The 13,543-nt window shown below is 39.7% G+C and overlaps 1 protein-coding gene across 8 annotated transcripts in view; it reads right to left on the reverse strand.

The window, feature by feature from the left end:
• Positions 1-13,543, reverse strand: part of LOC102528608 (anoctamin-6-like) — a 92,444-nt gene that overhangs the window by 61,762 nt on the left and 17,139 nt on the right. For 4 of the 8 annotated variants that reach the window (XR_012063408.1, XR_012063404.1, XR_012063401.1 and 1 more), the window contains 2 exons: positions 10,091-10,225; positions 130-188 (listed from right to left, as the gene is read on the reverse strand). Coding sequence is in view for 3 of the 8 variants with exons in the window: in XM_072948307.1 (XP_072804408.1) it covers positions 10,091-10,225 (135 nt within the window). In the remaining 5 variants the exon portion in view is untranslated. The remainder of the gene's footprint in view (positions 1-129; positions 189-10,090; positions 10,226-13,543) is intronic. The other 4 variants (XR_012063405.1, XM_072948307.1, XM_072948292.1 and 1 more) reach the window with 1 other exon arrangement.

A 13,543-nucleotide genomic window follows, 5' to 3' on the forward strand; every position in this document is an offset into this window, starting at 1 on the left:
AGCAGCTTCCTTTCATGAGTTTCTACCTTCAAACACCTAATTGCACAAGAATCTGTGATGCAGGACATGAAAATCGTGCTGAGCTTTAGCACTTACAGGTGGGCAGGGATGAAACGAATGAGGACTGACCTCATGAGGCAGGAAGGCTGGGGCTGTCTTATTCCTGCTACAGACGGAAGGGTCCGTATCTGTGAGGGGAAGGAAGGACCAAGGATGAGAAACCAATGTTTTCTAACCCATTTCTATTTTTCAGAGTCCCAGACAAAACAGTGCAGTTCTGTCAACAAAAACAAGTACGTCCGCACTCTTCTAAAAGCACGCTACAACTTTACTACTACACACGGCACTCTGTCACTGACCTAAAGGTTGATGACAGCCAAGAAATTTGCAGGGCTCTTATTCTGTGCTCACCCCTTTTTGTCTTTGGAGCCTCAGGCAATTTGCCTCCTCTCCCTGAGTGTTATTTTCCTCATCCTTCAAATGGGAGTGTAACAGCCATTCATTTGCTCAGGGTCTGTTCAGCAACAGGAGACGGCTTATGAAAACAAAAAAAGAAAAACAGCAATTCTGGTCTGTGCTCTCTTCCTCCTCCTCCCTGAACTTGGACATACAGGGTAAAACGGCATCTTTCACTAAATCCCGAACTTAAGAAGCAGTTCTGATAAGGAAGTCACAGGACTGCTGTGTAAGTGAGAAATGACCTGGTGAAAGAGAATGAGTTGCCAGCAAATCCTCAATACCCGTAAGGGTGCAGACCCTGGGAGCTACAGGCATGGGTGGGAGTTCCTTAGTTCCCCATTTCACAAAGTTGAGTATGTTGCAGGGTCCATGAAAGACACAGATAGCCCAGTACAACCACACCATGTTTTGGAGTACACCGGGGCCACATCGCTGCTGCCCTGTACTGCTGTGTGTCCCAGAGCAAGAGCCCTGGGCGGGGGTGACTGTGAGGCTGGACAAGAACTTTCTGTTCTGTCCCTTTTGCTCTCTCTCTTCCTGCAATAAAACAACTGGTAGGACTCCGGTGGGGAGCACTGCACCCACATACTCTGGCAAACCACACACCGGGCAGCTCTAGCTGATCTGAGAGAAAGAGGATGCTTCTATGAACATATACACCAAAGGCAGGCAGAAGGCTGCCTGTGACCTTGGGAACCCAAACCTGCTTGTCCTCTTAATCAGGATATTTGACATGTAAAGAAAGTACGCACCAGATGAAGACAACGCCTACGGACAGTGTTGGTGGTTATGTCCAGCAGTGTCTATGGACAAGGCATGCTCTGGTAGATGGGAGCATTCTGGTTGCCTTAAGAGTTTGGTGCTGAAGGGCTGGGACATTTCATTGGGCCTTGAAACTCCAGACCTCTTTACTCACAAAGGCAGACAAGGTAGGTGAGCCAGCTCAGCCTTTATTCCAGCTTCCTAACCAAAAGGCTATGAGGTTGAAAATACATTTCTCAGACTCTCCTGCAGCAAGGGTTTCAGACATGGCTTTAAAAATGCCCATCAGAGTTTGAGATTTGCAAATATTAACTACTATATATAAAAATAGCTAAAAAACTAAATTTCTTCTATATAGAACAGGGAAATATATTTAATATCTTGTAATAACATTTAATGAAAAAGAATATGAAAATGAAGTCATACATATATACATGTATATGTATGAATGGAACATTGTGCTGTACTTCAGAAATTGACACATTGTAACTGACTATACTTCAGTTAATAAAAGAAGAAAATACATTTTTTAAAAATGCCCATCAGCAGCTTCTGAGTGCCATTGAAAGCAGAAATCCAGATGAATGGAGGCAGAGGTGATTGGAGGAGCTACGTTATTTTGCTGGGGTGGATGCAGCCAGCATGGCAGAGATATAGAAGGAATAGTCACAACAGCCACTCACTGATCTGCAAGTCAGTTAGGGTAACAGCTTCCTGAAATCCTCCCCGCCCCTCCTGATGAGCCAGGTGTCTGGCGTTTCTCTGGAAATCACTAGGCCCAGCCTGGAACTCAAAGGTAAAAATTAAAAACTGCAGTCAGGCAGCAAATAGGCTGGCAGGATGCACTGGACAGAAGTAGGTCAGAAACAACAAGGAATGGGGAGGGGAGAGAACGTGTGCTGAGAACCCTGACTTCAGCGGTGGGTTGTCGGTGTTGAGGGCTCTGGGTCAGTATGAGTAGATGGACTGGTGTGGACTAAAAGATCAGTGTGTTATTTGAACTATATTTATTAGAAGAGGTTTTTTTTCCCTTCAACATTGATCATTTCTAGGGAGCAGAAAAATACTCTGCCACATAACATCTAAGTGCAAAAAACATGCTACGGGATGATGGTGGTAAGAAAAATTTCAGTTCTGCAGTTCCAGGCTTTCCTTAATGAGGTTCACAGCAGTAGTTCTCATAAGGCAGAGGTAACAAGAAAAGCTATATAAGGTACTTAAAATAAAGCCGTCATCATATGTACATATCCTTAAAGATACACATATGGTGCTATGAGCGGTGCTGAAATGTGTGCTGCATTCTAAAACCTGATGAAATAAAATCAGTAGCTCAAGATGCCTGTCAGCTCTATAAACATGATGTAGCTAATGATCACAGAAAGCAAGATCAGCTAGGAAATCTGAGCTCTGTCTTTTCCAGTGTCAAATTGAATATTTTTTGCTTTACTTAAAATGTATTTTTTTAATTAGGACTGTCAGCATCCATTGGTATATGGGGATCAGTAGATGTGTTCAGATGTTCTAGACAGTGAATCAGAGCAAAGACTGAGGTTTAGACAGTAGTTAAATGTCTCACCCATGTGAAAGGCAGCCACATACTGATATACTGAAAATCCTTTAAAGTGAGAACTTCATTAGAGCAATGAACAGGGGAAAAAAATAGCCACAGACTAGTGGAAGTTTTTTAACATGTAAAAATGACAAAGGACTCTTCACAAGCGTATTTTTAAAAACGCCTACAAATTAATAAGAAAAACAACAAACTGACAACAGGTTGCACACTGCTCCCTGTAGGAGAAGCCATGCAGATGGACTCTTATGTGAATGGGGCTGGAGCTGTAGAATTAGTTAGTCTTGCAAGTAACTCAGTTAAAAACAAATGCACATGGGATATACTTCTAGAATATCTGAGTAAACATCTTGGAGAACTTGCTCCTCTATAAAGCAATGACACTGGCAAATCTGTCAAAATTAACCTCTGCAGAACTCTGGAAATTAAACAAAGGCTTCCAGCAATCCGGGGAGTGTTTATTTGAGAAATAACAGCTAAATCTCCATAAATATAGTGAGCTTTGTGGCATTATAACTTGATCTACCCCCATCCCCATAACCTCACCTAAATGGTGTCCTTTAAAAGCAACAGTCTCACAATCAAGGTAGGGGCAGAAGTGGTTTGCAGTTACCCAAAAAACCCACCCCCAGAGACCTGTCACTCTTTGACCTATCTCAAACTCAGGCTGTGCAAACAGCCTATCCCAGAGTGCTTGTGGAAAACAATCAGCAGTAATTATTTAACATTACAACTGCCTGAGGCAGTGGTACCAGTAGAGACTAACTAGATGCTGACTAAAAAACTTAGAAGGCAAAACTGAGTAATGAGACATTCTGGAGGTGGAGGTAGGGTTAAAAAGCTCCAAAATATTCTGAGAACTGTAGGAGACCATACACATGTGTGGCACATGGCAAGGAAAGATCTGAGAAAAGCCTTAAAGTTCTGCATAATCAAGAAGTAAAGGCTATGAAGAGCTGCAGACTGCCTGCCGGTGCTGAGGGCATCCCTCAGCACGCAGACACACAGCCACCTGGCAACAGCTCATAAAATGATTGGCTCCAGGCACTGAAAGAAATCACTGTCCAATCATAATCACAGAGATGATAACTAGGCTTTCTGCACACATAGAGATCTCATGGCCATGCATGATAAAGAATACAGATGTTACAGAATTTGTTCAGGAAAGTAAATAAATAGCAGCAGCAGCAGCAGCAATGACAACAGAAGCAGCAACAAACCCTGGAGATGAGGAAAATCTGGCTTTCAGCTCTGCCACACTGTAATATTTTAAATGCCAAGTTTTCAACAGAAAATTACAAGATATATAAAGAAACAGAAAAGTTTGGCCATAACACAGGGGAAAAAGTAGTCAATAGAAACTCCCTGAGGAACCCCAGAAACTGGGCTTACTAGACAAAGACAAATAAGCAATTACACATATGTTCAAAGAGCTAACAGAAACCATGTCTAAAGGATTAAAGTATGTGAACATCTCATTGTACAGAGAATATCAATAGATAAAGTTTATATAAAAAACCAACTAGAAATTCTAGAGATACAAATATGATAACTAAAATGAAAAATTCACTAAAGAGGTTTCTCTGTTGATATGAACTGGTTGAAGAAAAAGTCAGCTAACTTAAAACTAATGAGATTATCCAGTCTGTGGAACAGAAAGAAAAAGGAATGAAAAAAAAATCAACACAGTGTCATAGAGATGGGTGGGACATCATCAACAATACCAATACACACACAATGGGAGTGCCAGAAGGAAGGAGAGAACAAAAGGGGCAGAAAGAATATATAAAGAAATAATGGCTGAAAACTTCCCAAATTTGATGAAAACATTAATTTGTACCTCCCAGCAGCTCAACAAACTCCATGTGGTGTAAACGCATAGACATCTAGAATAGGCACTTCAGACTCAGTGTGTCAAAGACAAGAACAAAGAACCCTGACAGCAGGAAGAGAAAAGTGGCTCAACATATACAAAGGCTTTTCAGTAAGACAAACAGCTGATTTCTGGTCAAAAACCATGGAGACCAGAAGGCAGTGGGATGGTATCGTCAAAGTGATAAAAGGAAAAGACGGTCACCCCATATTCTATATCCAGCAAAATGGTTCTTCAAAAAAACCAAAGGAGAAATTAAGACACTCCTACAAAAACAAAATCTGAAAGAACCCATTGCTAGCAGGCCTGCCCTACAAGAAATACTAAGGATAGTCCAGCAGGTGTAGGTGAAAGGCCACTCACCTGAGAAAATAAAGAGTGCTAGTAGCGGTAACTACATGAGTAAAAATATAAAACAGTATAAATAGAATATTACATGTAAGTGTTTTCTTCTATTTGATGTACAAGACAACTGCATAAAACAATACTTATGAAACTGTGTAGATGGGCTTATAAATGCATAAAGGTGTAATTTGTATGACAGTGACAGCATGAAGAGGGGGAGGGAAAAGATTGATACCAAAGCAAAGTTTTTGTGTACTGTTGAAATTAAGTTGGCATTCATGTGAACTAGATTGCTTTAAAATAAGATGTTAATTATAATCTCCAGGGCAACTACTTAAGAAAACACACACAAAAAAAAAAAAAAAAGAAGAAGAAGAAGAAAAAGGTAAAATAAGCAACAAATTAAAATGGCACACTAGAAAATACCTACTTTGTACAAAAAAAAAAGTAGTACTAGAGGAATGGGAATTAAAAAGACATACAGAAAGCAGATAGCAGATGTAACTTCAACCTGATAAGAAATTACATTAATGTAAATGAATTGAACATTCCAATCAAAATACAAAAGGCAGAAATAAATGGAATAGAGAATAGATGATCAACAGAGAAAAATCAACAAAAAGAAAAGTTGGTTCTTTGAAAAGATCAACAAAATTGACAAATTTTTAGCTAGTATTGAAGAAAAAAAGAGAGAAGATTCAAATTACTAAAATCAGAAATGAAAGGAAGGATGTCACTACTGCCCTTACAAAAATAACAAGGAATATAAGGGAATACCATGGATAATTATATAGCCAATAAATGAGATAATCTAGATGAAATGGATAAATTCCTAGAAGGACATAAATGACTGAAGCTAATTCAAGGAGAAATAGAAAATAGTCCTACAATAAGTAGTGACTGAAATAGTAATCCAAAATGTTCCCACAGGGAAATGCTAGGCCCGTATGGCTTTGCCGGTGAATTCCATCAACTACTTCAAGGAAAAAAAAAAAAGCTTCACGAACTCATCTAGAAATAAAGAGGTGGGCACAATTCCCAATTCATTCTATGAGACCAGGATTACACTGATACCAAAACCAGACAAAGGCATCATAAGAAAACTACAGACTATCTCTTATGAATATAAATGCAAAAATCCTCAACAGAATACAAGCAAATCCAATCCAGTAACACGTAAAACAGACCACAATCAAGTGGGATGTATCCAGGTATGCAAAGGCAGTTCAACATACAAAAATCAATTCATACAATACGCCATATTAATAGAATAATGAATAAAAACTAGGAATAGAAGAGAACTTGCTCAACTTGACAAAGAACATCTATGAAAAACCTAGAGCAAAGATCACACTTAATGGTTAAAGACTGAATTCTTTCCTCCCAAGATCAACATTGTACTAGAGGTTCTAGTCAAGGCAACCTAAGAAAATAAAGCCTCTAGATTAGAAAGAAAGAAATAAAACTATTTCTATTCCAGATGACATGATATTGTATATTGAAATCACAAGGAATCCACCAAAAAAAAAAACCTACTAGAATTAATAAGCCAGTCCAACCAAAGTTGTAAGACACAAATCAATATATAAAAAAGTAATTATATTTCTATACAACAGCAGTGAATAATCTAAAAATAAAATGAGTGAAACTTCTATACTGAAAACTATAAAATACTACTGATAGAAGTTAAAAATGACCTAAAATAAATGGAAAGCTCTTCTGTGTCCAAGGATCAAAAGCCTTATTACTGTTAGGATGGCAATCATCCTCAAAATGACCTATAGATTCAAAGCAACTCTGGCTTTTTTGCAGAAATGAACAAGCTGATCCTAAAATTAATAAGGAAATGCAAGATACCCAGAATAGTCAAAGCAATCTTGAAAAAGAACAAAGTTTTGAAGTTTCCAAATTCAAAACTCACTAACAAAACTGCAATCCACACAGTGTGGTACTTGCATAAAGGACAGACAAACAGATTGAGAGAAAAGAACTGAGAGTCCATAAACAAACTCTTACACGTAGCCAGTTAATTTTTGACAAAGGTGCCAAGACAATCTAATGGGGAAAAAATAATCTTTACAAAAATGATGCTGGGACACCTGAACATACACCTGGAAAGAAAGAAAACTGAACCTTTATCTTACACCATTTACGAAAATTAACAAAATAAATCACAGACCTGAAACTATAAACCTTTTAGAAAATGAACACTGAGAAAATCTTCAGGACTTTGTATTACAAATGCTTCTAAGATATGACACCAAAAGCACAAACAACAAAAGAAAAAAAAATCAAGTAAACTGGAATTCAGTAAAATTGAAAACTTCCATGCTTCAAAGGACATCATCAAGAAAGTAAGAAGACAATCCACAGAATGGGCAGAAATATTTCCAATATTTTCCCTGATAAGGGGCTTTTATCCAGAATACACAAAGAACACTTAAAACGTGACAATAGAAAGACAAATACAATTAAAATGGGCAAAGAATTTGAATAGCTGTTTCCCCAAAGAAGACATATGAATGGCAAACAAGCCCATGAAAAGATGCTCAACATCAGTAGGCATTAGGGAAACAGAAATCAAAAGCACAATGACATGCCAGCTTCATACCAACTAGGATGACAAATATATATATGAATATATAAATATGTATCTATAAACCCGGTAATAACAAGTGTTGATGAGGATGTGGAGAAACTTGACTCCTCATACATTACTACTGGAAATGTAAAATGTACAGTCACTTTAAAAGATACTTTAGCAATTCCTCAAAATGTTAAAAGTAGAATATATCCCAGCAATTCCATTTTTTGATATAATCTCAAGGAAACGGAAAATATCTGTTTGCACAAAAATGTGCCCATGAGCATTTGTAGCAGAATTAGTCCTCATAGCTAAAAAGTGGGAACAATCCAAATGTCAATTGATGGATGGATAAGCAATGTGGTGTATTTATAACAATGGCATATTATTTGAACACAAAAAGGAACGGGGTACTGATATATGCTACACCATGGATGAGCCTTGACAACATCACACCAAATGAAAGACGACAATGACAAAAGGCCACATACTGTACAGTTCTACTCATAAGAAATGCCCAGAGCAGGCAAATCTGTAGAGGCAGAAAGCAGAGTGGCAGCTGCCAGGGGCTAAGGGAAAGGAAGGTTAGGGAGTGACTTACTAAAGGGTACTGGTTCCTTTTAGGGGTGATGGCTGCACAAACCTGGAATGTACTTAAAATCCCTAATGTACACTTTCAAAGGCTGCATTTTATGGTATGTGAATTATATCACCATAAAGCTGTTATTCTTGAAGGACGCATAAGCTTTAAACAGGCCTTTTATAAAAGAGGAAATACCTCTGGTATCCTCTGCTTATGCAAACATATTTTCAAAAGCATACACAAAGTTAGTCATATTCTGTAGGGATACAAGTATATGTGAAAAAAATACAGTGAATGTTAAGGAATGATAAAAATCAGTATTTAGTGTAGTGGTTACTTCCGGAGTGGAAAGTGAGGGGATGAAACTGAACAAAGCACTTCGTGGGTAACAGTTATGTTCTTTTTCTTAAACTGGGAGATGGATCATTATTCCTTATAGCTTAAATACATTTTCTACTCTTGTGAATCTACTCAGTATGGAGTAAAATTAACTGAAAATATTTAGGGGGTAGAGCTCAGCAGTAGAGTGTACACTTAGCATGCACAAGGTCCTGGGTTCAATCCCCAGTACCTCCATGAAAAAAAGATGGAAAAAGTATTTAAAATGCATATATTTTAAATATGTCAATATTATTTAAATATTAAATAAACAGAGCCCACATAATTTTGAGCACAGGGAGATTATCCCCAAGAAACCCCCTACCTCTGCCCTCTACATTTTCTGTAAATTAATCTGTGTCAAAGAGTAGGACATTTGTGGTGTGACTGTCATTTCCTAAAATGAATTATGAGAACAACTACCATGCAAGAACCTTATAAAACTACTACATTTTCACTTTGCCACTGTATTTGAGGTGCCTTTTTCTGGTTGGAGCAATATGCAAAACAATGGAGAAGCCAAAGACAAATTTAGACAAAGACATCAACATTCAGCCTTTGGCCCTAAACTCTTTTTTGGTGAAGAGAGGCGAGTACTTCCAAGATCATCTGCAGCATTCTAGCTAAGAAGCCATGCTGGGCACACACCCTCAAAAACCTGTTAAACAGAATGGATAATGATGCCTATACATCAGAGCTGCCATGTACGCTTCTGCCTGTGGAGCCAGGCCGATAGGCTCAGGGCTAGGGAAATCTGCTCAGCAGCTCATCGCTGGTGCCCAGAAATGTGGATCCGGCCATCACACCTGGACAGAGGCCAGATGAACAAGAGGAAATGCCTGGTTCGGTGCTGCACCCCTCTGGAGGTTGGGACCACCAAAAGCAAAGGACTAATCACACAATTCAGAGCAGTGGTGGTGAAATTCAGGGTTCTGGCACACACGTATTTCCCTTCAGACAGTGCAGCTGGTGTTTTAATTCTGACATCAAGCACAAACTAATTCTTAATCACTTTTTTGCCTTCCTAACACTGTAACGGCTGCTTTTTTTTTTAAAGAAAAACAGTAACAAACTACTGTTCATTTGAGTTTTTGAACATGTATTTCCCATATATATTAAGAAGTCATTTCTAAACACAGAAAAGCACCAGTTTTACCAGTTTTGCCATTGAAACCCTGAAGAAATCAGGGCTGCTCTTGGCCCACATCTGTAGGGCTGAGTGAAGCATTCCTCTGGGGGCCACAAGTTCAAGGATAAGCCTCCCTTGAGACCTCCTTTCTTTTTCAAACAAAGCCTTGTCTTAAGATAGTAGAGTGTTTCCTAAGGGTAATATTCCTGTCAGAGGCTGGGCTGCATTATCTAAGAAAAATTTTTTTCCATTTCACTTAGTTATTATCCTCAGGACAAAAGGGATGTATCATCCAAAGCAGAAAGTGCTCCACAATGAGTCTTTTACTAAACCAGTCGGAGATCCTGAAAATCACTTTATGTCTAATCAATTTTACAGCACGTTAACAAGGAATAAAGAGAAGTTACCTCCAGGTACAGTTATTTTGATTAAAATATCCATAGAGAAAGCAAGCCACCCCCACGACTGCTGCCGGGAGGAGCGTCTGAGTGTAATAGCCCAGCCAAGCAAAGTAGATCCCGACCTTCTCTCCGTAGAATTTCCTGCAGAAAGACAGAAGCTAGTTTCAGAAGACACATATCACTCTGTATCTTCATCCTCATATTAGTTTCTTTCTTTTTAAAAAATTTTTTTGTTTTTTTTTTTTGGAGGGGGCATAATAAGGTTTATTTGTTTTTTAAATGGAGGCATTGGGGATTGAACCCAGGACCTCATGCATGCTAGACATGCACTCTACCACTGAGCTATACCCTCCCTCCATCATATTAATTTCTGATTCTAAATCAAGGGGGCTTTAAGTTTAAACCTCTGACTCAATTCACACTTAAAACACATGTGTTCTCATAGCAGCCCCCAAATTCTACCGTGAAATAAGAAGTATTTTACATATCATAGAAGTACAGATCACTGGTTCACCTGCTGAAGAGAGATAAATGAGAACGGAGCAAAGGAGGGGACGAGGCCGACTCCGGAGCAGATGCAGGGGATCATCACCACTCACTGGACAGTCTGGCACATTCAACAAATCCCACCAAAGACATTCTTAACAGGCTTGACACAAGTGGACATCAACAAGTGGCTCAGTCATCTGCTCCTGCCTCATCTCGGGAACTTCCCAGGAGCAAATGCATCGTAAACCACAGATAAGGAAATGGCTGATAATGATAACAACTGGGAGTGCAGTGTCTCTCTGACAAAATATTTATAAAACTCATTGTGGGAATGGGAAAGGGCAGGAGGGATGTGGCTGAGGAAGGCACTGCCCTGTATTCTTGTATCTAGCACGTCTGTTGTTCCTAGGTTTTAAAAACTCTTCAAAGTTTCTCAGTTAATCTGGAGTAGATGGAACAGGCCAGGGAGGCAAGATTAGAAGAAAGGAGGCAGGGCATGAAGCGGTGCCAGGCTGGTCCTGAAAGGGAGACAGACACAGACAGGCAGACACAGAGGGTTTAGGAATGAGGAGGAACAATGAGATGGCAGCTCAGGTGTGTCTTGCTGTTGCTGATCCTTCCCTCAACTGGCTCACTGCTGACTCGGCAGTGCTGGGTAAAACCTGTGGATTTCCTCAGCTCTGAGTTCTCTCTGAGGCTTCCGGCTCAGTCTGGAGCTGAGATGAGCTCCGTGGGCTTAGCCTAGTGGGGACTCAGTTCTGAGAACAGCCTGCAGTCCTGGGAAACTTCACACAGGAACCCCCTTGGGCTGGACCAGCGCTCACAGGGCTGCTGTGAGACCAGCTCCATCGTCAGAGACCTGGGCGTGGACCATTCCATGGGGAAAAGGGCTGATCCCGATGCCAAATCAGATGGGAGCGACAAAGTGTGTTCATTCTCATGTGACTGTGTTTTGTGGCCTGGCTCACAATGGCAGGCTCAGGATGGTGTCTGGCAGAGAAAACCCTGGCAATGGGTTTGAGGTGTCTTGGACTCTTTCTTGTTGAGCTTTTTGTAATACATTCTTATCAACTATCCGCCCTGGAAATGCCACATCAAAACTGAAAGAATTTTGGAAGTTGCCTGCTCCAACTGGCCAATGGTAAACACACCCTGCTACAGTTAGAGAGCTGATCAGGCAGCCTCTGCCTGGATGTTTACAGTGACGGGGAGTTCATTACTTCCAAAGGTTACATGTCGGCAAGAATATCAGAAAGAATTTTTGAACCTTAATCAGACGCCTGCCTCCTAGTCCTTGATGAAAACCTGGGAATAATGAGGATCCCTTCAAATGTAGTTTTGTCTGATCATTCTCTGTCAAAAACACCCCAATTCTTAGCCCCAATTTTTCAAAATCCAGCTTTGATTTCTTTTTATCAAAGTTATACCACACATTCATTAAAGAGTCAAACAGTTCTCGAGCACCGATTGTAAAAAGGAGCAGTTCCCAACAACCGCCCCATTTCCTGGCCAGAAGCAACCACGTTCAGCTCCTACTGCTGACTCCTGGAATAATTACTCCCTATCTCTGACTAATATCCTTGTAACACAGCCTACAGACTTTTTCAGCTTTATGTATCACCTATTTAACTTTCTATTTTGGAAAATGAGGATTCAGCTCTCTTTCAAACCCCATCTCATCTACACACCCAAACCCCCATTCTTTCATCCTCTTGACACAATCACATTATAATTTTGATCAGCTCAGAATCCTTGCTTTACATTATTAGGACTCCGTACACTGTTCACAGCTGTAGCAAGTTGTCTGCTAGGCTTATTTTTTTCTTCAGATCTCCTTCAACCTCGATTAACGACACGCTAGTCTTATCACAGAGCTCAAGGGGCCACTAGTGGGAAGCAACAAAGGGAACATGTGAACCAGGAGCAGGGAGTAGCTCAACATATTTTCCTTAGCAAAACATACTTAAAATACTGGGAAAACTGTTTTCTTTACAAACACACACACACACACACAAAACCCCCAAAAGCCCATAAAGAATGATGAAAGAGCCATCAAACCCATCACCCTGCCATCAAATACTGTACAACAAAAAACAAAAATAACAGAAGGGAAACATCATATAAATATGAACCTCAAGGGGGATGGGGTACACTCAGTGGCAGAGTGAGTGCTCAGCATGCATGAGGTCCTAGGTTCAATCTCAAGTTCCTCCATTAGAGAAAAAACATTTAAAAAAAAAAAGAAAAGTATCGACTTTAAATATTTACATATGTACAAACACCCTCTTTTAAAACTGTTCTACAAGATAACCCGGGTTAATGACAAAGTGCCTCTTCATGACTGTGATCCTGCTGATAATTGAGGGAGGAAATTAGAGTATGACCACATGAAATAAAATCCCTTATGAAATAATGATCCTAGGCAACAATCATTGCTGGCTGCTGTCATCACAAAAAAGAGAGACAACTGGACATTATGTACCTTGTGACAGGAGTACAAAACTCCACGTGACGAGTATTCTTGCACAAAGTTGAACCTCAATCAGATCAAGCTTTGAAGGGAGGATCAAATCACTTAGCTAAAGCAAATACATAGGATTGGAGAAACAAGTCTAACACCACAGGGGAGAATGAAATCAGCCAAACAAGAAATAGAGAGACCCCTCAGCAATTTCAAGGAAAACGAGAAACAGGAAAAGTATAGATTAGAACCCACTTGAGAGATATGTTAGCTGCAATGTCTGAACCTAGTCTGGATCCTGATTTCAACCCCAAAACTACTTAAAAGTGTATTTTTGTGACAATCAGTAAATTATTTTGTAACCCTAAAAAAAAAGGAATATTCCAATTGTATTTGAAAGAGATCTTGTCATTTCACTAATGAAAGGTTAAGCTATGTAGGATTGTCTTCAAAATGATCCCGTAGTGGGGGAGGGGAGGAGGTGGGGATGAAAGATGCAACAACAGTGA

The sequence above is a fragment of the Vicugna pacos genome, chromosome 2 (genome assembly GCF_048564905.1).
Source record: "Vicugna pacos chromosome 2, VicPac4, whole genome shotgun sequence".
Classification (NCBI taxonomy): domain Eukaryota; kingdom Metazoa; phylum Chordata; class Mammalia; order Artiodactyla; family Camelidae; genus Vicugna; species Vicugna pacos.